The sequence below is a fragment of the Lissotriton helveticus genome, chromosome 1_1 (genome assembly GCF_964261635.1).
Source record: "Lissotriton helveticus chromosome 1_1, aLisHel1.1, whole genome shotgun sequence".
Lineage (NCBI taxonomy): Eukaryota > Metazoa > Chordata > Amphibia > Caudata > Salamandridae > Lissotriton > Lissotriton helveticus.
In genome coordinates, this window is record NC_136057.1 from 697269548 (window position 1) to 697296656 (window position 27109).

The following is a 27109-nucleotide window of genomic DNA, read 5'->3' on the forward strand; positions in this document are numbered from 1 at the left end:
TACTGTTTATGTTATTTATTGATAAAGGGAAAAATACCTGCTTATGGAAACTTTTATTTTTCACCGGCCGTGGCATAGAAATACTAGTCATGCCGGTAAAAAATGGCCAGGTGGCAACTCTATCAATGAGATACACTCTGCTTCAAACAGGTGCTTACTACGACAGACACTAGTTTTAGAACGCTGCACTATAAAAGGACACTAACCATGTGAGAACGCTATATATAACTAAAAAGGAAGTGTATCAATTAGTTCACCTGATCCCACATATAAACGTTTCAAACACATATCGATTTAAGATATATATGTGCAGTCTGCTAACTACCACGCACGGCCTCGACATTAACAAAACTAAACACTGGGATCCATGTTTAATGGGTACAGTCGCATGAAAGGAAGCATTTACCCACACCCAATATGGCTACAGACTTAGTCTCATCTGCCAGTTACAAACTAGGAGCGAGATGGGTCTTGTGCAGTAATCTTCTTTCTATGTCTATTTTCTCTCTGCCCCCTAACCAGGCTGTTTTCGTTCACAGCAATGGCGCCAGTGAACGCAACGGGGAAGAGGCTTCGTGACGGTCCTGCATCTCACGGGAGGGGGCCGGTTCAGAAGCATAAAATGAAGAGCAAGCGACGGTGGATGCCGCCGGAAGCGCGGAAGAAGTTTGAAGGCAGTACAAACGAGGGTAGGCGGCCGATAATTAGCAAAGCCCAAGTTTCTCCATGCTCTTATTCGACTCCACGTTAATAGAAAAGACTAGAGTGCTAACTTGCGGTTCGTCACACTATAGTACAATACCGGCATCTATGCTGTTTAAAAAAACTACTTTGTATCATACTTAACTTTATTAAACAGGAAACTCGTTTTTTACGGATGAAAATGTGCTTTAAAGCCACAAAGTATAAGTCATGCTCTTGGGTTCATGATTAAAAATAAATACATAAATGATCTGTGTTTATTTCTATTTATGTTATTCTCGCGTCATCAGTAGTCATTTTCACTTATTTTCTTTGCTGGGGGGTGGGTGGAAGCCGGCACTGCATCGGGTGTTCTTCCAGTTTTGTTAAGAAAAATGTACGCTACTTTTCAGTAAGTGTATCACGTTACATATAATAATACTTAATAAAGGGATTTTACAGCAATAGGTATATTGTGAGGGTATAAGGACTTGCAAATGTCTGGTCTATGAAGAGAAAGGGGTCACTGATAAGAATGTGCTTTCTGAATGCATAATAACGGCTTAGATACAACCATCTTATTTCTCAATAGAGCGAATTCTTTTTTACTGGTTATTGCCTGTGCTGCGCATTAAGGAGAATATTATCAACAGATTGCAATTAATATCGCAAAGCACACTTTTTATTATTGCTGGATTTCATCGCCGTGGTAGTGCGTTGTTAACACCACTTTGCTCCAATGTGTAATGAAATCCAGCCATAGCTGTGAGAACATGCTTTATCGTGAGAAAACAAGTGATAATTTTCCTGCGATACTGAAAACCTTGCTAATAGGCAGGTTTGGACTTAGCCTTGCAACCCACCTACTATGTAAAAGATGGCTAAGTCGTATATTCAGCAGGAGTTAAAAACTTGCGATAAAGGGGGCTTAGTGCGGCTTTCATTCTCGCATCGCGGGTCCGGTGCAGCCTTGTTAATATCCCGAAGTTGTCTTAGCGAGTGCTTGTCTTGGAGTTGTGTGAAGGAACGCCCACTTTGCATGTCATTAGCAATAAATAGCGCTGACATGCAAAGTGGCAAAAAAACGGCTGCTAACTCAAGGTAACTAGCGCTAATGCTTGTTAACGAGTCCTTGTTAATAGTGCAATATGAAAATACTTCTCTTGATAATATGCCCCTAAGTATTTCCACTTGATTGCCAGGTTGTTTAGTTCCCAGCACTGCTGCAGTCTGCTTTTTTTCTAGACCGGTTTTAGGTTGTCCTATTTTGAAATAAAAAGGATGGCTTTCTACCTCCCAGACTTTGTTAAAAAAAAAAAAGTTACACATCTTTTAAAATAGACAAATAAGTAAATAAATTAATACATAGATAATCATAGATATACAGGCAATTATAATTCTTCATTTAAGCATTGTGACCCCTGAATGACACGTTCCGTTCTGGGCACTGGAAACTGGCAGTCGAAGTGTCAGGGATCTGCACAAGTGTGGTTGAATTATCAGCAGACAAAGAGTCATCAACAGTCTGGCGGGACTCAGTCTCTACATTGACATCGATGTTTGGTGAGTGATAGACTACCTTTTGAAAAGGAGAGGAATCTCCCGTAGAGGGACTTCCCGGGACGCTGGGTAGTCACCATGTGGTGGTGTTAGTGATGGTAAAGGGTTCAGCCTCAACCATCAATCAATCATGACATTTGTATAGCGCTCTACTCACCCGGGAGGGTCTCAAGGCGCTGGGGGAGAGGGGTCCGCTACTGCTCGAAAAGCCAGGTCTTGAGTTGCTTCCTGAAGGAGAGATGGTCCTGGGTCAGCCGAAGGTGGATGGGGAGGGAGTTCCATGTCTTGGCTGCCAGGTAGGAGAAGGATCTTCCTCCGGCGGTGGCTCTGTGGATGCGTGGAACGGTGGCGAGGGCGAGGCTGGTCGATCGTAGCTGGCGGGTGGGCGTGTAGAAGGTCAGGCGGTCGTTGAGGTACTTGGGGCCCAGGTCGTGGAGGTCCTTGTGGGTGAGGAGTCTGAACGTGATCCTCCTGCTGACGGGGAGCCAGTGCAAGTCTCTCAGGTGGGCGGAGATGTGGCTGTGTCGGGGGATGTCCAGGACGAGTCGTGCGGAGGCGTTCTGGGTGCGTTGGAGTATTTTCTGAAGTCTGGCTGTGGTTCCGGCGTAGAGGGTGTTTCCGTAGTCCAGTCGGCTGGTGACGAGTGCCTGGGTGACCGTCTTCCTGGTTTCGGTGGGGATCCAACGTAAGATCTTACGGCGCATGTTCAGGGTGTTGAAGCACGATGAAGAGACGGCGTTGACTTGTCTGGTCATTGAGAGGGAGGAGTCCAGGATGAAGCCCAGGTTCCGTGCGTGGTCGTTGGCTTGGGGGTGGTGCCCAGGGCAGGGGGCCTCAGGAGTCGTCCCAGGCGGAGGGCGATGACCCCAGGATGAGGACTTCCGTCTTGTCTGAGTTCAGTTTCAGGCGGCTGTTCTTCATCCATCAACGTAGAGCTCTCTTAATGGTAATTATTCCTCGATGTCTTTCATGGACAACGTCGATTACTTGTTGTCGGAGACTCTCAGGAACAACAATTCATTTACCTCGCAGATTGAGGCCTTCTTGAGTCACTGATAGTTCATCTCTTAAATTTTTTAAATTCAAATACTCACTATCATTAGTGAGAGGTCTAGCGTGCTTGTTCCACGATTTATGAGCAACAATGTCTTTTAACATTAACATGTCACTATCTTGGCTCGTGGCATGACACTTTGTTCTAAAGACACAGCAGTTAGTGTGCTTGATTTTACAGTAAAATTAATGTAAGCATGCACTGTCTTGGAGGGGAGTACCAGGGCATTGCATTGGCACTCTTGAAAAATAATCTGCAGGATTCTGATCTCGTTTCCTGGACAATGAAGAATCCTATAGTTGTATTCTTGTAACCTCAGCGTTCAATTCTAGAAGGCATTTTGGCTTTGGGATTGCCGAATATCGTCAACTGTGCTTGATAATCAGTCACTACTGTGAAAGGCTTTCCTTTTAAAAACACTTGGAAATAATCGTGAGCCCAAACCCCTGCCAAACATTCTTTCTCTGGTTGTGAGTAAACATGTTTCATTTGTGACATGCTTTTATTGGCGTATGCCACAATATGTCTCCGGGCATTTGGCTGTCCGTTGTGCTGTGAAAGGATGCAGCAAACCTGACAGGGCTAGCGTCAAATACGACCGCTGTATGTAGCTTGGGATCAAACTAAGCTATTTCCATGGCACTCTCAATCGCTTGCTTGATCTTTAAAAAAACATTTTTTTAAAGCTCTTTTACATTTGCGTAAACAATGAAAAGACACATTCTTTTTGTTAGTTCTCGTAACGGTGCACTGACCGTTGCAAAGCCTCAAATGTATCTAGAACAGTAACCGGCCATTCCAAAAATAGATCATAATTTAGAAATGTTTTGTCGGGGATTTATAGTAGACAGCGCTTGTACTTTTGCTGCATCAGGCTTCATACCCCTTCAGAAAAGACATGGCCAAAGAATTTCTTGTGGAATTCACATTTGTTAGCTCCAAAAACCGATACGAATACGAAAAACAATATTTTATCATTAAAGTTAAATGCATTTACTATAGGCTGTATGATATGTCGAATGACATCTTGGAAAAGTTCTGCAACAGTGGATATACCAAAACTCAGTCAGGTGTCGCTAAACAAATCAATATTCGTAGAAAAGGTTATAATGTACCTGAATTTTTTTCTGAGTTCCAACTAGTCATATTGTTTATTCATGCTGACTCGAGAGAAGAATTTTGCACCATTCAATTGAGTTATCATAAACACAATGTGCGGACTGGTATGTCTCTCTAACTCAATTGCATTGTTGGTCTGGCGCATGTCAACGCATATGCGTACAGCTCCTTCACAGTTTCTTTTAGGCACTATTACATTGAGAGAGACTCATGATGTTGGACCAGTGGAGCGTTCAATAGTGTCATGTTTAAGCAACTAATTAAGTTACTTTTCAACAATATTTTGCAAGTAAAACAAAACTCATCTGTGTCTTTGTGCAACAGGACGAACATCCTAATTTTTGTGCAATTTTACTTTCATTGTTTTGAGTTTTCCTGGCACTTGCAATAATAAAGGAACTTGACTTACAATTTCAAGATGAGCATTCAGATTGTAGTTCACTGGTATAAGTTAAATTTTTTTATTCTCGGAGTTTTATATAGAGCTAACTTGACCTGAAGGTATCATGTATCAGAGCACTTTACATGAGCCCCAGTTGCGTTACTTAAGGACACACTAATTTGTTCTTCTTTTGTTAAGCACAGGAAGATTATGTGTTTTGCCCAGAATCACATGATGAGTGTCGTTGCCGAGACTCAACATGCAGTGAGTCCCAGCTGAATGTAGGATTGTCATATGTCATTGCAGTTAAATGAGCCTAAATCCGACATACCCCCACACTCCAACCCTTCTCAGGACTGGGGGGGGGGGGGGGGGTACACAAGACCCTCACAGCCCTCATGCCATGGTGTGAGAAGGAAGCTGTATTAACATTTTTCAGTTATAGAAGGCACACACATGTTTGGGGTTGGTGACCAAACTTTTTCATATTTAGTTTGTCCCTGGACAAGTAGCCTCAATCCCATGCAGACTAACCCTTTAACTGCCAGTTTACAATACCACAGTATGGATCTGTGAAAAGGATTGTGTACCATTTTGGTAAGGTTTGTATACATATTTATAAGTTGTTCCAACTTGTATATATGAATCACTAGTTTGAAAACCTGTATTGTTAGTGTGAGCGCTAATATGAAATTCATTGAGCTCCGCTGGCATCACTGATCGAGGTTACAGTATAAAAAGATGTGCTCATGTGCAAAATGTATCAATATGAGCCTATGTATAATGCACCCAGCATGCTCCCCATTTATGTGCAAATATATACATAAACATGAAGACAAGATTTGTGCCCTGTTGCTTCCAAAGTAAAATGTGCACAAAAACATTGCAATTTGGAAAAAAAAATTGTTAAAATATTGTCCAAATTTTAATGCGATTTCTCTGAAACTTCTTTCAGTAAAAGCATTTGATGCATGCTTTTATTGTTGTTTAAAAAAAAAAAGATTACTAATGGAGAATCAGTGTAAAACCGTTATGGGTATCCATATAAATTTAGTGCCATATTCTTAAGGAGAGTCCCAAAAGTGCACCCTCGGGTACATGTCCTCGCATTGATGCAGATTTATGACTTGCAAGAATTCACAAGAGGGTACTCAAAAAGGTCTGGAAAGCGTACTCCTTGGAAATGTTTGTGAATTCAATTTTTTCATGAGCAAACATACATACATATATTTGGTAATGCAAAAAGCGTGTTTAGCAACTGCAAAGTTACTTTCCTTTCACTCCTTTTTTTTTTCTCCTCCTGAAAAATAACTTGCTGTTGTCAGGATTACTTTTTAAATCTTTTCCAGTGTGGGAAGAGTTCAGATGAGAGATGATGAATACCCTTAAACATGTTAGTCTGTAGAATAGGCATTCCACCAATGGAACCAATGCTGCCAACCTACTTTCAGATTTAGATTTGAATAAAGGTAGCAAAATCAGATGCTTTTTATAATTAATTCTCTCGCACAACCTGCCACTGAGAAGAAGAATTTTTATTGTTAAAGTTATTCAAAACCACAACAATACACGTTTTAATACATTAAAAAAAGAACTGCAATAAAAAATTATTTTATATAAATCATAAGAAAGGTCCTAAAAATCTTTTTTTTTTTTTTTTTTTTACAATTATCAGCTCTATATAAGATGTCATAAATACATTAATTAATCTCTTAATAATATACTAAGGTTTTCAAAAGTTCATGATTGACGGCTTATTAGACCCAAGCATTAATTAACACATAATCGACTGTGTGAGAGAGAATGTTTCTCTGGACGACCTGGCCCTGCTCTCCATTATTTTAGTATACAAAATTCTGTCTCGGGACCAATCAGTCTTATTTGATTTTAAGGTGCAGTAATCAAGATTAATTTTTTAGTACATTCGTGTGTACAGAGATGAACTTTATAGTTGACAGTTCAGTGAAATGTTTGTTGAATCCGGTAAATTAGGATGCTAGGGGGAAGCAAGATGGCAGATTGAAGATGCCACAGATATAGAAAAGTAACCTGGAAGGTGCTTGTATTTGAAGAGAGAACGAAGAGGAGCGTTGTACTGACCCGGCAGCTTCGATTTCTGGAGGCTGTCAGGCGGAGGCTGAGACGGAGACATTTTGAGTGAGGCTGTGGGGCTGAGACGCCGGAGCCCGCGAGGTAGCGAGATAGTGAGCAGCTGTGGGATTGAGACTCCGGAGCTTGCGAGCTAGCAAGCTGCTGTTCGGCTTCTCGGCTGCTGATTCACTTGTCTACGTTTTTGGGAGGTGGGACCGCGGCGGTGCACTGACCCGGCGGCTTCAACACCAGGAGGTAGACTGAGACTCCGGATTTCTGATTACGTGCTGATTTGCTGGAGGCTTGGAGAAAGCTGTGAGAGCTAGGAGGCTTGGAGGCATTGGAACGAGACAGGGGGAGCGAAAAACACGCAATACGAAGTACTTACATACTTGCACCTGCATACTCGCAAATTTTGATCTTGATTTACTGGGTCTGACTGGTGTTGAGGCTGGTTGGCTGGTGCGGTCGATATCTGCAGGAATCGCGGTGGCGAAAACCAGGAGCAGTAAGAAACAGAAAAGCACCGAGCAGATGGCACCCAAAAACCCACCTAAAAATGTGCCACGCTCGAATAAAACTACAAAAAACAATGAAGTGGAGGATAGGGGTGCGGCTGCGGCCCCTGCTAAATCAACTGTGTCAACGGCGGTGATTGAGACTGCACCCGCGGTGGTAAACTCCTCCAGTAAGAAGGAAAAAACTATTGCAACGGCGGTGATTAAGACTGCACCTGCTGTGGGAAACTCTCCCAGCAACAAGGACAGACAAGTACAGACAAGCGGTAACAATGAGGCAGAGGCAGAGTCAGACACAGCCATAGAGGGTGTGGTGGAGATTCGCTGTACAGAACCATGTACATGACTGAGCTCACCTCAAAGGCAAGACGGGAATGATGTTGAAGGCAGTGAGGAGGATTTGACCGTTCTAGCTGCTGGTCTAGGAATGGACAATACCTCTGCAGTTGACATTTTGATGCCTACAGTTTCTGCCTCGGCTGGGGCGGGTGCTATTGCGGCTGCTCCATCAACTCCACAAGTTTTGCAAGCTCACATAACAGCAATCTCAGATCTAAGAACCTCAACAGTTGGAGGCAATGAATTGGACAATGCAGATGCAGATGTATCACTAGAAGAATCTAACGATGAATATGAGGAGTTGGTGGAATTGGAGGAGGTAGGGGAAACGGAAACAGAGGAATTAGAGCACAATTCCACTTTAGCGGATGTAAGCAAACTCTGGTCGCAAAAAAGAGAAGGGGAAAGCAAAGAACAAAGTTAAGAAAGGAAAAAATTTGAATTTCTCGACCCTATCGGCTACCCGGGCCTCTACAAGTGCTCTAGAGAAGGTTTTTAAAGACCAAAGTCCTCTGCGTAAATGGATACAAGCCAATGGTGGTGTGAAGAGCATGGCCATGCGGTTATCTGGCACTAGTCCCACAGATGGAGACAGCTTGAAGAATTGTAAAAATACTTCTTTTAGCAAAACTACCTCCCCAGAGCCTTTGGAGGCTTCTCTAATAGGAGCTCGGTCTGACAATTCACCCTCTACTGGTCCTAGTACTTTGAATGAGAGCATTGAACCCCTACCCCCATCCACCAATAGAGGAGAGGATATATCCACCACTCTCATCATTGCTCTCCGGCTCCTCAGGCAATATCGTCCCTGGATTTAATTCTGAAAACATTAATGGAACATCAACAGGAGGCCCAAGATCACTTCCTTCAGTTAAGGGAAGACAATAGTAAAATGCAGAACTGCTTGCTAGAGGTCACAAGTAAATTAAATAGTGTTACTGAAGATATTGAAGAACTGCAGCAAAGGGTGGTCGGGGTGGAGGAATCCTTAACTAATACAGTGACCACTACTAACCAACATGACGAAGACATTATGGCTTTACAGAGTAAAGTTGAGGACCTAGAAAATAGACAAAGGCGGCAGAACCTGAGACTTTTTGGAGTACCCGAGGGATCAGAGGGCTCTGACGTCCGAGCTTACATAGTCAAGTTATTTCAAAGGGCATTCCCGGACCTCTCCAACTGGGATTGGGACTCGCAGCTCCAACGAACCCACAGACTACCTATGTTTATTCGAAACAAAGAGAGCAAACTTCCGCAACCTATTTTGATTTACTTTGGCAATTTTCTTCTAAGACAAGCGGTTTCCATCAAACCTAGGCCAAATAATCCTGTGACTGTGGATAATGTAACCTTTTTTGTGAAGTCTGATCTTAGCAAAGCCACTATGGACAAACGTTGGGGGCTGCGTAAATTGATTGACCCTCTTAAATCCCAGGGGGCGGTGGTGTATCTTCAGGAACCTGCTCGCCTAAAAGTGATGAAATCTGGTCATACCTACTTATTCAATGATGTTAAAGAAGCTGAGCAATTTCTTTTTAAGATGGGGTCAAACACTTAATTTTAACTTCTTACTTTCTTTGCTTACTTTCTTTGTTCAATTTTGGGTTCACCAGGGCACCTTCTTTTGTGTAATGGGCTTATCAGTTTAATACGGAGGGACGGGGGTTCTTGTGGACACCTCTCTGATTGGCTGCCCCGGCAGCAGTTGATAGAGGGAGGCTTCCTGGTAGTTACTCATAGGGGGGCCAGGGGTTGGAGGGTAGGGCCAGGGGAAGAGGTATGGAAGGGAGGGGGGTTTTAAGGGGAAAATAGATGACACAAGCATGGAAGATTTAAAGTACAGATTGAGCAAAATAAAATTTTTACAGATTAATTTAGGAAATTTTAACATATTTGAAGTAAGATATGTTTCAAATTAATTGTTTAGCCTGGAATGTTTCAGGTCTTAATAACAAAAGTAAAAGGCAACTTGTTTTCGAAGAACTTAAAATGTACAACCCTAAACGAAACCCATATTCGCTTTCAAGATAGGAAGTTGATGGAACAAGGGGGATATGAATTAACAACATGTACGTCCTTAAACGCTTCAATACGGCTATACTTAAGAAAAAAGTATTTAAGGTAGAAGTTCTTAGAGCAGCTTCTGACAAAGCTGGTCGCTGGGCAATTGTACAAGTTAATTTGTTTAACTGTAAATATGTTCTATGTGCAGTGTATGGATCAAATTATGATGATGCGACAGTTTTTGACCGACTAAATATAGAATTATTAGATTGGGAGGGGGAGCTAATATTAATGGCGACTTTAATTGTGTTATTAACTATGTAAAAGACACTACGAAGCGTACCTCTTCTCAACGCATGCGCAAAACAAGAGCTGCTATATTAGAACTTGCACGTATTCATAATTTAAAAGATGTATGGAGGAATCTACAGCCCACACTGGCAGGATATATATATATTACTCGACACCACATAAAATGTCCTCGCGTATTGATATGGCTTGGGCCTCTGATAACGTATTATTAGACTGTAAAATGGAGATTTGTCCAAGAATAACTTCGGACCATAACCCTATCCTCTTACGGTTTAATATTACATCTAAAAAACAGGAAGCTAGGTTATTCTCATTCCCCAGATATTTGCTGTCGGATTCAATATTTATTAATCAGCTGAAAGAGCATATCAAAGACTTTCTGGAGTTTAACATTGACTCTACCCAACTCATTTACGTATGGGATGCTTGTAATGCGAGCATTAGAGGGTTTGCTCAGCAGTTCATTATTAGGCAGAATGAAAAACGGGAAAATGAGATAAGGGAAGTTACATCAAATATCCGGTCTCTGGAAGAATATCTGGCTGAAATTATTCGGAAAGAAGGTACAGGGGTAACTATTATATCAAATAAATCTCAATTAGAATTTAAACTAATTACTTTACGTTCCAAGACTAAAAAATTTCTTAGAGATAGAATTGGCTCCAAACTTCATAAATATAGGCTATCACAATATGAGAGCGGCGACAGAATTGGGAAGATCCTTGCCTATAAGGTTGCGGAGGACAGAGCAAGTTCTTTAATTAAGAGCATAAGAGGGGCTGATGGAGTTAACTACACCCAACCAGAACAGATTTTGCAACAGTTTGTTATGTATTATAGCAAACTTTATACTCCCGAACATTTGGCGGCGATAGGAACTTTGCAGAGTTATATTAGAAAGAATTGGGTACTAGAAAAAGATACAGAAATGATGGAAGAACTAGAAAAAGATTTTAATCTTACTGAATTAAAATTAGCTATCTTCTCTCTTCCTTCCAGGAAAGCAGCTGGAGATGATACACTTCCCATTGAAATATATAAGAGCTGCAGCGAGGAACTACTTCCCCATCTCTGTTCAGTCATTAATCAGATAGGTGAAACTGGTAGAGTTCCTGCTTCTTGGAAAACTGCAAAGATAATTTTTTTCTTAAAAAAGAATAAAACACCGGTAGAGTGTGGGTCCTACAGGCCCATTTCTCTGATTAACGCAGACGCTAAAGCATACGCCAAATTGATTGCTACGAGACTGTCTCCTCTTATGCCCAAGCTAGTCAGTCAACACCAACATGTCAAGTCAAGTCAAGTCAGAATTTGTATAGCGCACTACTCACCGGAGGGTCTCAAGGCGCTTGAGGGGGCGGGGGGGTTCGCTACTTATCAAATAGCCAAGTTTTGAGTTGTTTTCTGAAGGAGAGGTGGTTCTGTGTGAGGCGGAGGTGGGTGGGAGAGAGTTCCTGGTTTTGGCCGCTAAGTAAGAGAAAGATCTTCCTCCCATGATGGTTCTTCGGATGCGTGGAATCGCGGCGAGGGCTTGATTGGACGATCGTAGTTGGCGGTGGGGGTGTAAAAGGTCAGGCGCGTGTTGAGGTATTTGGGTCTCAGGTCGTAGAGGGCTTTGTGTGCGTGGGTGAGGAGACGGAACGTTATTCTCTTGTTGACGGGGAGTCAATGAAGGTCTCTCAGGTGACCAGATATGTGATTGTGGCGGGGTATGTCTAGGATGAGTCTGGCGGAGGAGTTCTGAATGCGTTGGAGTTTTTTCTGTAATTTGGCTGTGGTTCTGGCATAGAGGGTGTTTCCGTAGTCCAGTCGGCTTGTGACGAGTGCTTGGGTGACCGTCTTTCTAGTTTCGGTGGGGATCCATCGGAAGATCTTTTTGAGCATACGTAAGATGTTAAAGCATGATAATGATATGGCGTTGACTTGTCTGGTCATCGAGAGGGAGGAGTCTAGAATGAATCCCAGGTTGCGAGCATGGTCCGTTGGTTTGGGCGCGCTGCCTAGGGCTGGTGCCCATCATGAGTCGTCCCATGCGGAGGAGGATGATCCTAGGATGAGGACTTCCGTCTTGTCTGAATTCAGTTTTAAACGGCTGTTCTTCATCCACTCGGCTACGTCTTTCATCCCTGCGTGTAGGTTGGTTTTGGCGGTGTTTGGGTCTTTGGTGAGGGAGAGGATCAGCTGTGTGTCGTCAGCGTAGGAGATGATGTTGAGGTTGTGTTGGCGTGCGATGGAAGCGAGTGGACTCATGTAGACGTTGAAGAGGGTGGGGCTGAGCGATGATCCTTGTGGTACGCCGCAGATGACTTCGGTGGCCTCTGATCTGAAAGGGGGGAGGCGGACTCTCTGGGTTCTTCCGGCGAAGAACGATATGATCCAATCCAGTGCTTTTCCTTGTATCCCGACGTTGCTGAGGCGTTGTACAAGGGTGCTATGACAGACCGTGTCAAACGCTGCGGAGAGGTCCAAGAGGATGAGGGCAGCTGTTTCCCCATTGTCGAGTAGTGTTCGGATGTCGTCTGCGGCTGCGATGAGGGCGGTCTAGGTGCTGTGTTTGGCTCGGAAGCCGGACTGTGAGGGGTCGAGGGAGCCGTTAGACTCGAGGAAGGCGGCGAGCTGACTGTTGACGGCCTTCTCTATGACTTTGGCAGGGAAAGGGAGGAGCGAGATGGGGCGGTAGTTCTTGAGTTCAGTGGGGTCTGCTGTAGGTTTCTTCAGGAGGGCACTGAGTTCGGCATGTTTCCAGCTTTCCGGGAAGGTAGCGGTGTTGAGGGAGCGGTTGATGATATCTCGAAGATGGGGTGCGATGATGGAGTCGGCCTTGTTGAATATGTGGTGGGGGCATGGGTCGGTTGGTGATCCGGTGTGAATGGAGTTCATCAAGCGGATGGTGTCTTCGGTGCTGATCGGGTTCCAGGCGCAAAGGGTGGCGGTGGGGTGTTTCAGTTCGGTGGTAAGGGGGGTGGGCTGGTCGCCGAAGCTGTTATGTATGTCAGCGATTTTTCTGTGGAAGAACGAGGCTAGAGAGTCGCAGAGATCTTGTGAGGGAGTGATGTCGTTGGTGTCGGCGCTTGGATTGGTAAGCTCTTTGACGATGCTGAAGAGTTCCTTGCTGTTGTGGGCGTTGTTGTCGAGTGGATCCTTGAATGCTGATTTCTTGGTGGATCGGATCATCTGGTGGTGTTTGCGGGTGGCATCCTTGAGGGCGGTCATGTTGTTTGTGGTTGGGTTTTTTCGCCAGGCTTTCTCGAGGGTGCGGCAGTTCTTTTTGGAGTTCTTGAGGTCGTCATTGAACCAGGAGGCTTTTTTGCTACCTGGTTTGTTGTGTTGCTTTTTCAAGGGTGCTAATTCGTCAGCGCAGTGGGTGATCCATTGTGCGAGATTGATGGCTGCTTGATTTGGGTCCGATGATTTGACCGGAGGGTTTTGGTTTAGTGATGTGGTGAGCTGCTCGGTGGTAAGTTTGTTCCAGTTTCTGCGGGGGACTTGTTGTGAGTGATGGTGGGTCATGGTCTTTCTGAAGTTGAAGTGGACGCAGCTGTGGTCCGTCCAGTGGAGTCCTGTGACGTGATTGAAGGAGACGTGTTTGCTGGAGGAGAAGATTGGGTCGAGCGTGTGTCCGGCGTAGTGGGTGGGGGTGTTTACCAGTTGTTTGAGTCCGAGGTTGGCGAGGTTGTCCAGAAGGGTGGTGGTGTTGCTGTCGTTGTTCTTTTCCAGGTGGAAGTTGAGGTCCCCTAGAAGAATGTAGTCCTCGGAGGGGAGGGCGTGTGGGCTGATGAAGTCAGTGATGTCTTCGCTGAATTGTGTGCGGGGTCCTGGTGGTCTGTAGATTAGGGTGCCTCTAAGTGTGGTCTTGGGGTCGGTGTGTATCTGGAAGTGGAGGTGTTCGGCGGCTGTGAGGGTGTCGTCGGAGCTGGTCGTGATGCGGATTGTTTTCTTGTGGACGATGGCGATGCCTCCTCCAGTCTGGTTGATGCGGTCCTTTCGGATGATCTTGTAACCGTCCGGGATGGCTATGGCGATGTCGGGTGCTGATGAGGCGTTCATCCAGGTTTCTGTAAGAAAGGCGATGTCCGGCATGGTGTTGTCTAGTAGATTCCATAGTTCAATGGCGTGCCTGTGGACCGAGTGGGTGTTGAGCAGGATGCACTTCAGGTGGTTGTTGTCGGAGCTCTGTTTGGCGTTTGTGGATGTAGTGTGGGTCTTCATGCATCTGAATTTGTAGGATTGGCAGGTGAAGGGTCCATGGGTGCGCCCTGGGGCGGCTCGGTGGCAGTAGGGGAGACGGCCGGTGTTGAGTGCAGAGAGGGTTGCGGCGTCGTATGTTAGGCGGTTGGAGTGGTTTTTGCGGGGGCCAAGGGGTCTGGCGCTGGGCACGGCCCAGGCGCGGACGGGCGTAGACGGGCTTACCTTTGGCACGCCTTCGGCGCGCATAGGGCGCGCCCGTTGCGCGTGAACGCTGCGCGCAGATGCAACTGTCATAAGTGGATAGTGGAGGGGGCGGAGCGAGGGAGGAGCAGCTGGGAGGCGGGAGCGGGGTAGCGAGTGGGGAGGGTAGGAGCGGAGATGCAGGAGGGGACGGGGGTTGGGCTGAGCAGCGGCAGGGAGTGGGGTGGAGGGGCACCGGGCACAACAAATGGTAACTGGAAACAAAACTGAAACTACAGACTTACAGCGGGCAGCGGTGGCGGCAGCAATAAGGGGGCACGATAATATAGCACAGCAGAGCAAACGAACAGGCACAACAGTTCAATAACGGCCAGCAGAGGAATAAGTTAATAAAAATAAAATGATGCACAAGACCCGATCCTTGAGGGGCACAGCAGCGCAAGAAGACCAGATCCTTGAGGGGCACAACAGCTCAGGGGCACTCCAAAGGCTCAGCGGTGGCGGCGGGGGTCAGGCACGAGGCGGGTGGAGCGACCTGCTCTGACCAGGTCAGGTCGAGTCACAGCTCCCCGTCTCGTCGATACCAGCCTAAGCTACTAGTGGGAGGGAGGAGCAGCTGGGAGGCGGGAGCGGGGTGGCGAGTGGGGAGGGTAGGAGCGGAGATGCAGGAGGGGACGGGGGTTGGGCTGAGCAGCGGCAGGGAGCGGGGTGGAGGGGCACCGGGCACAACAAATGGTAACTGGAAACAAAACTGAAACTACAGACTTACAGCGGGCAGCGGTGGCGGCAGCAATAAGGGGGCACGACAATATAGCAAAGCAGAGCAAACGAACAGGCACAACAGTTAAATAACGGCCAGCAGAGGAATAAGTTAATAAAAATAAAATGATGCACAAGACCCGATCCTTGAGGGGCACAGCAGCGCAAGAAGACCAGATCCTTGAGGGGCACAACAGCTCAGGGGCACACCAAAGGCTCAGCGGTGGCGGCGGGGGTCAGGCACGAGGCGGGTGGAGCGACCTGCTCTGACCAGGTCAGGTCGAGTCACAGCTCCCCGTCTCGTCGATACCAGCCTAAGCTACTAGTGGGAGGGAGGAGCAGCTGGGAGGCGGGAGCGGGGTGGCGAGTGGGGAGGGTAGGAGCGGAGATGCAGGAGGGGACGGGGGTTGGGCTGAGCAGCGGCAGGGAGCGGGGTGGAGGGGCACCGGGCACAACAAATGGTAACTGGAAACAAAACTGAAACTACAGACTTACAGCGGGCAGCGGTGGCGGCAGCAATAAGGGGGCACGACAATATAGCAAAGCAGAGCAAACGAACAGGCACAACAGTTCAATAACAAACAGCAGAGGAATAAGTTAATAAAAATAAAATGATGCACAAGACCCGATCCTTGAGGGGCACAGCAGCGCAAGAAGACCAGATCCTTGAGGGGCACAACAGCTCAGGGGCACACCAAAGGCTCAGCGGTGGCGGCGGGGGTCAGGCACGAGGCGGGTGGAGCGACCGGCTCTGACCAGGTCAGGTCGAGTCTGCCTACCACAAAACATGGCTTTGTGGTAGGCAGAGATACGACTTTACATGTCAACATGGCCATTACGGCGTTTGATGTTGCAGCCACTATTTCCTCCCCACTCGGTATGGTACTACTCGACGCTGAAAAAGCTTTCGACCGAGTGTGGTGGGATTATCTTTGGGCCACTCTTAAAGAAATTGGCTTTAAGACACAGTTTATAACTAGAATACAAGCTCTTTACGATTGCCCAAACGCAAAAATAGGATATGTTAATTTATTATCCCCTATTTTTCCTATTTTAAGAGGCACTCGCCAAGGGTGTCCTCTATCACCGCTCTTATTTGCTCTTGCCATGGAGCCTTTTATTAACGCTATGCAGTCCCAAGAACGTATTAAACCATTTGTTCATGGCAGTAATTCACTTAAAATTACAGCCTACGCTAACGACTTGGCAATATATACAACTGATGTGACAGAAGCTATGGCCGAAATTATCAAAGAAGCCGATGATTTTGGAGCTGTTTCGGGATATAAATTAAACCTGAATAAAACACAAATTATAGTGAACCACAAACCACGGGTTCCAGTCTTGGGTATCTGCCATACAGCTACCTATTTAGGCATTAAAATCACATCCAATATCAGGGGCACCCAAGCACTTAATTACGAGACTCTATTAAAAGATACAGCCGCTCTTCTTAAAAAATGGCATAAGGTCCCTCTAAATCTCTTTGGACGAATACATCTTATTAAAATGAACATTTTGCCCAAATTCCTGTATCTATTCAGATGTTCCTTTGATTATTAACAACTTATTTTTTACAAAGCTGGATGGTATTTTAGGAAGTTTCATACGGGGCTTTAAAAAAACCGCAGAGCACTCTCCTTTTTGAAATTACCATTTATTAAAGGAGGTCTTAATTTTCCAGATTTCAAAATGTATTTTTATGCTTCTTTCTTGGGGCGATTACACAGGCTTTTCAACTCCAGTAATCCGTATTACTTTCATCAATTTATGCTGGGCACAAATGCTACACAATTCCTTGCAAGACCTATCGACCCAAACTACTTTAAGAGATTTAGGTTCAAGACCGCTAAAGATACGATTTGTGTATGGAATATAATATTGACTATTAATAAGACTTCTATATTTCACCCTAATCTAACACTATGGAATAACCCGGGACTACCAGGCATTTTTAGTGAGCCGGGTGGAGAATGTGGGCCAACCTAGGCATAACTAAGCTGGGAGATCTATATGGTTCCTCTGGTTTTCTAGAGTTTGAAACACTTTATAAAATGCCCAAAAATATGCAATTTAAATACATACAGATCCGTGATTTTTTTTATCGGTAAAATGAAGCTTAAAGAAATTTCAGATTCAGACTTTTGGGTATGCATGTTTAGGGGGGAAAAAAATAAAGCCATAATTAGTCTAGGCTATAAATGTCTTAGCCAATTCAAAACAGATGACTGCCCTAAATTGGCGCAGAAATGGGCCCCTATATTGGGGACTGGGATATCATCGAACAACATCTCTACATTCTTAAATAATATTAATACTCTTGTTCACTCATCCAGTTTAAAACTTCAAGCCTATAAGACTGTTTGCCAGCTGTATCATACTCCGCTACAAATTTCTAAGTGGTCTGTTAATAATGTTCTTAATGATCGTACAAAATGCCCGAAATGCAACTTGCAGGCAGCCAATCTAGAGCACATGATTGTCTCATGTCCAAAATTGCGTTTATTCTGGGAAAATTTAGAAAATATTTTGAGACAGAAACAGTTAATTTCTACTCCATTATCAGCTGAGACGATACTTTTAGGTATGCAACCAATTATTGCTCCATATAGGGATCTTGTTTTTATTTTGTTATCATGTGCTAGACTGATCATTGCAAGGGCTTGGATATCAGATTAACCACCTCATGTAAATGAATGGTGGTTCATGGTGAACGAAATACTTGATATGGAACTGTGTTTAGCCAAGACAAGAGGGGATCGGTCACTAAAGAAAATTGATAAGATTTGGGGATTTCTTTTTCCAGGCCTGATTTGATCTGATTTGATTTAGCTGCCACTTGTCTCTTGAGTTATCTTATATAATTATTTTCTCTTCTCGTATGTCCTTTTTTTTTCTGATCTCAATTGCTCTTTGTACTTGTTAAATCAGATGTTTTTATGTTTTATTACAAACGGATCAAATGATCTACTTCTGTAAAGTTTTTTCTTGCTCTAAGTTGCTTGTGTTATCAATAAAAAAAAAAAAGAAATGTTTGTTGAATCCAAGCTTGCTATAATTGCAGATTTGCATGTCCTTATACCTCTGGTGTTCATCGCATGTTTTAAAAAAGTGGCTCGTGCTTGTAATAGTTTAGGACAAATGCAAACTAAATGAATTAAGTCTTCTTTGCTGCTCCCGCATAATCTGCATTCTTTCGCCCCTTTGTGGACCCATGTCGGCTGATCTGCGATGGACGGGAGTTTGCCTAGGCGCAGGGTCATTAGTTGTAACTTTCGATAGGCTACGAATGTGATGTTTAGGTACGGCGCTGGGGTAAGTGTCTTATAATTGGTAATTACCATCCAACCTGCCACTGATCCAGCTAGGGACACGATCTGCTGACATTGACTTCAACATGCATCCCTGGTCCTTCCTGCTGCCGCCTCCTGCTTCCACCCATGCTACAAACCTTCTTCCTCACTCTTTACCATTGACCCCCCTACCCTCCACATCCTCACCTGTCTTAGTTAAAATTTGGCTCAATTCTGTTGCTGCTGACATATGGTCCCACATTGCGTCCATTATACTAGCAACATTAAATCCAGCTTCCGTTGTTCTCCCACCTGCTCTACTCCTGCAGATGTTTGATCTTAAAATGTCAAAATTTTTGCTAGCCTGTAAACGTCCTCCTCCACACTCTTCCCTTGTTCCCCATTTTTGCAAAATAGGTGGTGAAATTAAACTCTATATGTGATGTATTTTATTGCAGGTCAAGGGTTTGCATTCCGGAGAAAACAAAAAATTCAACAGCAGTACAAGAGGCTGAAACAAAAGGAAAAAAACATCAATCCAGCACAAGAAATGCTGTACACAGAAAACTATCCTGAACACCTAAAACATCTCTATTTAGCTGAAGAAGAAATGTTAAAGAAACAGAAAATGAAAAGTAAAGAAGGCCAAGAAAAAGACAGTCAAACATTCCCAGGACCTAAAAGCAACACAGTAGCTGAGTATGATTTGATTTAATTATTGTTGACATGTACTATTCTTTATCTGAATTACTCCTTAATTACTGAAGTAATAATATATGTTGGGAAATGAACAGTCATTGTTTGGGCATCAGTTGTTCAGAGTAATTTTCCTGCAGTTCTTCTAAGGCTCTTCATAGAAGTCATAGGCTATGTAAATCCTACCCTTATACTAGTAGAGGGCATACAATTCAAATGTGAGTTTCTGGAAAATTAAGCAAAATGAGTACCCAAACAAATAAGTGTAGCATGATTTTCACTGAAAACACTGAAGGTGATGTCATATACTGATCATGAGTGAACTAACCTCATATAACCGGATACAGCAGGCGCGATGTCCGATGCTTGTTTCCGACCTCCCCCTTGCGAAGTACCTCCTGCGAGTAATCAGACAACTCTAACAAGGGTATCACAACGAGGGAAGGGGAAAAGTGGAGAAAGAAACCATAAAGTAGCTGCAGTGTAAATCAGCAGGTAAGGGTTGAAACATGCGTGGAAAAGTCACTTCCTCCGAACCCAGGACCCTGCAAAACAAGAGCACAGATCATACACACATGCACTCTATACTCTTCCTATTTAATCGACTATGTGTGTGTATTAACTTACTGTTAAACACTACTGCAGTTGCTCATATATTCATAAGACAAAAATAGAAAAAATAAAGGAAAAGAAAAGAAAAAACCAAAAGTAATTCTGCTTCTCAAAGCAGTTCGTAATTACTACAAGGAGTCTTGAGAACCACTCTGTGTTTTGCAAAAGTACTTATCTGCTCCCAATGGATTTCCAATTCTGTGAGTTACCAACTCAGAGATATTCAGTGTTGAAAAGCAGACAGTAGTTCAAACGAAAGCGGCTTATCTCGTCTCCCGATAACTTCAATGTTCATCCGATTAGACGCACGTTTTGTGCAACACGAAGCAAAGCCTATCTAATCCAGCGCGGCATGCGCTTTGCTAACTAACTATCCGTTTCGATGCAGGCTTGCAGAAACGCCTCTGAAACAAAACTATTTATCGCGTATTAGTGTCCCGCTCGTAATCACCTAAATCACTAAAAAACGCTAACCGTGTATCTTTTTCTCTTGAAGCTTCATGATCCAGCGCGGCCGCGCTTGGCTTCCGAAATACGTACTCTTCCTCTCGACAGGCTCTTCGGGATTCTCTAGTCTTCCTCTCGGCGTCAGAACAAATGGTGACAAGCACCCGCTCCCAGGAAGACAGAGTCTATATAGAACATGGAAAGCGAAGACAGAGAAGAAACTCAAGCCCGAGGGCTTCTGGGACATGTAGTCCAACAAGCATTCAACACACAGGAGCGAACGGAATATGACAGTACCCCCTCACTACGACCGACGTCTCGGCGGTCCACCAGGCTTCCCTGGAAACCTAGCGTGGAAACGCCGCAACAGTGCCGGACAGTGCAGATTGGAACGTGGTTCCCATGACCTGTCCTCAGGCCCATATCCTTTCCAATCCACCAAGTATAACACCCTCCCTCGTACTCTTTTGGAATCAAGGATAACCCTCACTTCATATTCCAACTCACCCTCCACTTCAAAGGGGCAAGGCTTGCCTGACAACCGGGTATGAGGATTACAAGGTTTTAATAATGAAACATGAAACACCGGATGGATATGCCAGGAAGAGGGTAGAGCGAGCTTCATCGCTACAGGGTTAATGATACTGTGTATAGCATAAGGCCCAACAAATTTAGGTTGCAGTCTGGTGTTACCCTTAAACCTCAGATGTTTTGTACTAAGCCACACCTTGTCTCCAATTTGATAGGAAGGCTCTTCCATTCTTTTTCTGTCAGCATATCTTTTATCCCTATCTCGGGATTCACTCAAATGTCGTTTAGCTTCTCTCAAAACAGATCTAAGGTGTTCATGATGGCTCTGTATTGTAGGATGGGATGAAGCTATAGGTTGGTCAAGGGGCAACATGTTAGGGTAAAAACCGTGTAGGCAAAAGAATGGGGAACAACCCAATGAGGAGTGTGTGGCATTATTGTATGCAAATTCAGCAATCCATAATAGCGTGCTCCATTCGTCACTATGCTCAATGGAAAAACATCTGAGGTATTGTTCTAAGGTTTGGTTCAGCCTCTCTGTCTTGCCGTCTGTCTGGGGATGATAACTCGTTGACAGACTGGCATCAATCTGCATGCTGGTACAAAGAGCTTTCCAAAACCGGGACGTGAATTGCGTACCCCTGTCAGTAATCAGGATGGAAGGTAGTCCATGTAACCTCACTACGTGTTGCAAGAATATCACAGCTAATTCTCCTGATGTCGGTAATTTACTCAAAGCCACGAAATGCCCCATTTTTGTCAAATGATCGATTACGACAAGAATGGTGGTGTAACTTCTTGAGATGGGCATTTCAACTATAAAATCCATAGAAACCGTGTGCCACGGTGCGGGGGGCACAGGAATTGATCTTAACAACCCCACCGGGGACTGATGACTGGTTTTGGCTTGAGCACAAATAGAACATTCAGTGACGTATTCCATGGAATCCTTTCTCATCGACCCCCACCAGAAATATCGAGACAAGTTCTGCAATGTCTTTTGTTGCCCCAGATGACCCCCCAATGGAGAATCATGAGTCCATTATAATGCCAATTGACGCAAGGGGCCAGATGGGATGTATAACTGCTTATCATAGAACAGCAACTCGTCTTTTATACAGCGATGCAAAGGATCCACATTCAACCATGCAGGTACATCTGTGACGTCACACTGTTCTCTGTGGTTGTCACGGTTACAATATCAGCTTGGAATGTAGCCTTATGCAAGATAGAAGGAGGGTCTTCATTCATCACAACCAAATCAGTAGGAAGTACTGGTCTAGAAAGGGCATCCGCCTTCCCATTTTGGGGTCCTGGACGGTACTTTATAACAAAGTCAAAATCGGCGAAGAACAGAGACCATCTGAGTTGCCTGGGGGTCAAAGCCTTAGCACTTTTCAAAAACAGAAGATTGCGATGATCCGTAAAGATCTCCACCGTGTGTTTGGCCCCCATCAAATGGTGTCTCCATTCTTCGCATGCACGTTTAATTGCAAGCAACTCTTTGTCCATTATGCTGTAGTTGATTTCGGAAGGGGACAGCTTCCTTGAATAGTACGCAACGGGGTGTAACTGCCCAGTGTCAGGGTGCCTCTGTGAAAGTACTCCACCCAAAGCGAAGTAAGAAGCATCAGTCTCCAATACAAATACTTGTTCCGGGTCGGGGTGCCGCAGGACAGGAGCACTAGTAAAACAGGTTTTCAAAGTCTGAAAGGCGGCTTCTGCTAACTCATTCCAATGAAAAGGGACTCCCTTGCGTAACAGCAATGTCATAGGTTGAATTATGAAGGAAAATCCTTTGATGAACCTCCTATAAAAATTGGAGAATCCGAGAAAGCTTTGCAGACTTTTCACACTGGTAGGGGACTGCCAATGGATGATGGCATCGATCTTCTTCTCATCCATGCATATTCCCCCGGACCTATTACGTATCCCAAGAATTCCACCTCGTTGACATGGAACAAACACTTTTCGAGTTTAGCAAATAGCGTATGTTGTTGTAAACGTTGCAGCATGGCCTTAACGTGTTGTATATGCAGATCTTCTGTCTTGGAGTATATTAAAATATCGTCAATATAAACGATACATGACACGTCCAACAAGCCCCTTAACACCTCATCCATAAAAAACTGGAAGGCAGCAGGGGCATTGCATAGGCCAAAGGGCATCACACATTATTCGTACAACCCATACTTTGTACGAAAAGCGGTTTTCCACTCGTCCCCTTGCCTAATTCTTACCAGGTGGTATGCTCCTCTCAAATCCAATTTGGTATACACCTTAGCACATTTTAGCTGGTCCAACAACACTGGTATCAAGGGGAGAGGATTTCTGAAAAAACTGGCCGAGACACCGGGTTATGTGTGTATTTCCTAAATATTATCACAAATGTTGCTCAAGACATTGAAGAACACAATGATATGTAAATTTATAAAACTTCTTTTTAATTATCTTTTTTTCTCATTTTTCCACAATTATCATATTGTTTTTTTCTATTTTTTAGACCATTTTATACACTCTTTTATAACAATAATTCACCAAAATTGTGATCATAAATATACACCTAATAACAATAATTCATAATATATATTCTGATACATATATCAACAATTAATTTTTTTGTCGCCAAATACAAAACCGAATCTGAATCCTACGCGTTTCGGCGAGTGGCCTTCATCAGGAGTTCTGTATTTTCAATTGATGATTAGATACTATAATAGTAAAAAATACTCAATTAATATTTCTTGTACACAAAACAGTCTATACTGAACAACATGTGACAATTGTTATATCTATATTTAGCTAACATTTTCATTGTTCATGAGCACCCTCTCCTAGTACCGATGGTTATGTACCCTAGCAGCTGGCAAACTTCCTATATACACATTTATATATATCACAATTTACATATTTACAATCTACATTTACATTTTTATTTTCATTTCAGTCACCATTCCCCATCGTGATTCCTATTTAATAGAAGTATGAACGCCTGCAGATTGGCGTCAGATTTAGTACAAGGATGGGGTCGCTTTTTTAACAGAAATGAATGTTTATAAGTCATACCTTATGTGTCTAGTGACAATGTGGACACCGTATCTGGAACTACGCAGTGAATAGGTCCTAGATGACGTTAAAATCTGTAATGAGGAGATGTGGGACTAATATCAGAAACCATGTATGTCTATCTGTATGCTTATATTAATTGAGGTCCCTAAAATGATCTGTAGTACCTGTTTGATATAATCTGACATCAATTATGTAGCTCAAGTTCACTAGGCGATGGATTCAAAGTGGAGTAGGTACTCCTGTGTTAATAGGTTCTATCAGATGATGTAGATACTGTCAAGAGATAAAATTACAAAAATCCCTATTAAATTAGGTTGCTTTATACCTTGGTAATTCCTATAATGAATTGATTATTCAATAATATGTACCTGTCTGCTTGGCAGTCGTGAACAGGGCTAAAAATGGGCGGTTATATGTAGGTCATCGGCGCTGCGGGGATTGCTGCAACCAAAGAAAAGAAGAAGCAATTTTGTTGCAGACCTTGACAGCTTGTCTAAGGGACCAATGTTCTAATTTATCTTAAATATATGACAATTTATACCTGTGAAAATCGGCAATCTGTGCTTGTCCCTTTTTTTTGGGGGAGGCTTGGCAAGGTGTCTGTAGTATTTCTTGTGGCAGCAGTGATAGCTGGGAAAGATGAATTCCTATTTGTATGAAAAATGGAAAAAAATAGAAAAAAGGAAAAAAACAGAGTGTAACTATGTAGAGCCGGCCTCCTCATAACATGTGGCTCGCGTCTACATTAGCTCGAGTGACGATAGCCAATAATGAAGATTAAGTCAAAATTCAAAAGTGAGTGTTTAAGTCAGCACCTATTGAGTGGCCGGTTACACATTAATGTGGTTCCTGACATAGGTGCCGAAGAGCGAAGTTACAGAGAGCCATTACAAGGGGTTCTGGCTGAAAATGTCCTTACTTGCTTAGAGTATCCGCGCTGAGAATTCCGTCTCGCCGATGCCGCCGTAGCTGTGCGTGTATGTTTACCTGATATTTAAACAAGGTTTGGCGCGCTAAAATTCCTAATTGATGGGCGGGTCTCGCGGTAGTTAGTGCAGCGAGACATGGTATAGGTAATGGTCATCCTTAATGCAGTGCGAGCGCCATCTTAGAGCGGTGTCATGGCTATAGTTTTGCTAAAAACAGATGCGCACCTCAGGCTTAATAAACTATATGTATAATGCCTATTGGAACTGGGAATGACTGTTACGGCATTTAAGTAATAGTGGGCCAGTTTGTGTTTATATTACCTGCCGTCAAGTGCAAAAGTAATGTTACTGCAAAGGAGTTTCCTAATATATGCTGCGCGATCTAAATTTCCTTGAAAATATATAATAGCCCCTATATATTATATATTGTTAATTCCTAGGATTTTGCCAAAACGGGGGCATGTAAAGCAAGTGGCTCGTTGTATAGAGTGAAACAGCGTCAATACTGAGTCTAAGGGCGCCGCCATCTTAGATTGGTAATAAACTAGTGGTGCCTGGTTAACTGGCATGTGGTATACGAAGATATCACGATCATGTTAAGTGTAGGACTTAAACTATAATCTGCAGGTATTTATGGGGGAAGGGGTAAGAATACTGGTTTAGTACGCTTATTCAATGGCCACTCTGTTTCTACAACCAATCGATTGAAATGGGTGATATATGTCAAGAGATCTTGTGTTCCTTGCCTCAACGTAATGAGTTCCCTATCTAATGACAGTGAATGAGCCTTCCTCTCAAATAGTTTCCTCATCTCTTCACAAAAGGTATCAAAATTCATCAGGGCCGGATCATTCCTTTCGATCAGCGGAAAGGACCAAGTGGCAGCATTGCCCCCCAAATAAGACATAACGAATGCTGTCTTTGATTGATCATTCGGAAAGACGGCAGGCTTACACATAAAGTGCAGTTTGCACTGCCCCAAAAATATGCCAAACTTCTTAGGATCCCCATAATATCTCTCGGGAGGAGAAAGAGGTAATTGAAGTGGTTGAATGACCTGTATAGATGAAGGACCCGGTCCCCCTGACTGAACCGGAGTAGGGTCTCTAGCTGCAGGAGGAGGGAGTGTCCAATGCCTAATGTATGAACCCCCTTGTGTTCCTGAAGGACTACCCCTAGAAAGGCCTGCAACCTCCCGCCTCATTGTAACCATGTCGTTACGCATTTCGGTATTTTCCCCTCTAAATGCGTCCACTTCCATACGCAGGGCTGTTAAAGATTCCAACACCGTTTGCAAAACTGTGTTAGTATCCATCGCTCGGGCTGTAATATCACCGTGGGCTTGTCACTCTGTCATATACTGATCATGAGTGAACTAACCTCATATAACCGGATACAGCAGGAGCCATGTCAGATGCTTGTTTCCGACCTCCCCCTTGCGAAGTACCTCCTGCGAGTAATCAGACAACTCTAACAAGGGTATCGCAACGAGGGAAGGGGAAAAGTGGAGAAAGAAACCATAAAGTAGCTGCAGTGTAAATCAGCAGGTAAGGGTTGAAACATGCGTGGAGAAGTCACTTCCTCCGAACCCTGGACCCTGCAAAACAAGAGCACAGATCATACACACATGCACTCTATACTCTTCCTATTTAATCGACTATGTGTGTGTATTAACTTACTGTTAAACACTACTGCCGTTGCTCATATATTCATAAGACAAAAATAGAAAAAATAAAGGAAAAGAAAAGAAAAAACCAAAAGTAATTCTGCTTCTCAAAGCAGTTCGTAATTACTACAAGGAGTCTTGAGAACCACTCTGTCTTTTGCAAAAGTACTTATCTGCTCCGAATGGATTTCCAATTCTGTGAGTTACCAACTCAGAGATATTCAGTGTTGAAAAGCAGACAGTAGTTCAAACGAAAGCGGCTTATCTCGTCTCCCAATAAATTCAATGTTCATCCGATTAGACTCACGTTTTGTGCAACACGAAGCAAAGCCTATCTAATCCAGCGCGGCATACGCTTTGCTAACTAACTATCCGTTTCGATGCAGGCTTGCAGAAACGCCTCTGAAACAAAACTGTTTATCGCGTATTAGTGTCCCGCTCGAAATCACCTAAATCACTAAAAACCGCTAACCGCGTATCTTTTTCTCTTGAAGCTTCATGATCCAGCGCGGCCGCGCTTGGCTTCCGAAATACGTACTCTTCCTCTCGACAGGCTCTTCGGGATTCTCTAGTCTTCCTCTCGGCGTCAGAACAAATGGTGACAAGCACCCGCTCCCAGGAAGACAGAGTCTATATAGAACATGGAAAGCGAAGA

At 43.9% G+C, this 27109-nt stretch overlaps 1 protein-coding gene across 1 annotated transcript in view; it reads left to right on the plus strand.

Annotated features, from left to right (window-relative positions):
* Positions 1-505: 505 nt before the first annotated feature.
* CCDC59 (coiled-coil domain containing 59) overlaps positions 506-27109 on the plus strand; it is a 178758-nt gene continuing 152154 nt past the window's right edge. The window contains exons 1-2 of the mRNA XM_078674228.1: positions 506-689; positions 18963-19203. Of these exons, the coding sequence (XP_078530354.1) occupies positions 542-689; positions 18963-19203 (389 nt within the window). The 5' untranslated portion in view covers positions 506-541. The remainder of the gene's footprint in view (positions 690-18962; positions 19204-27109) is intronic.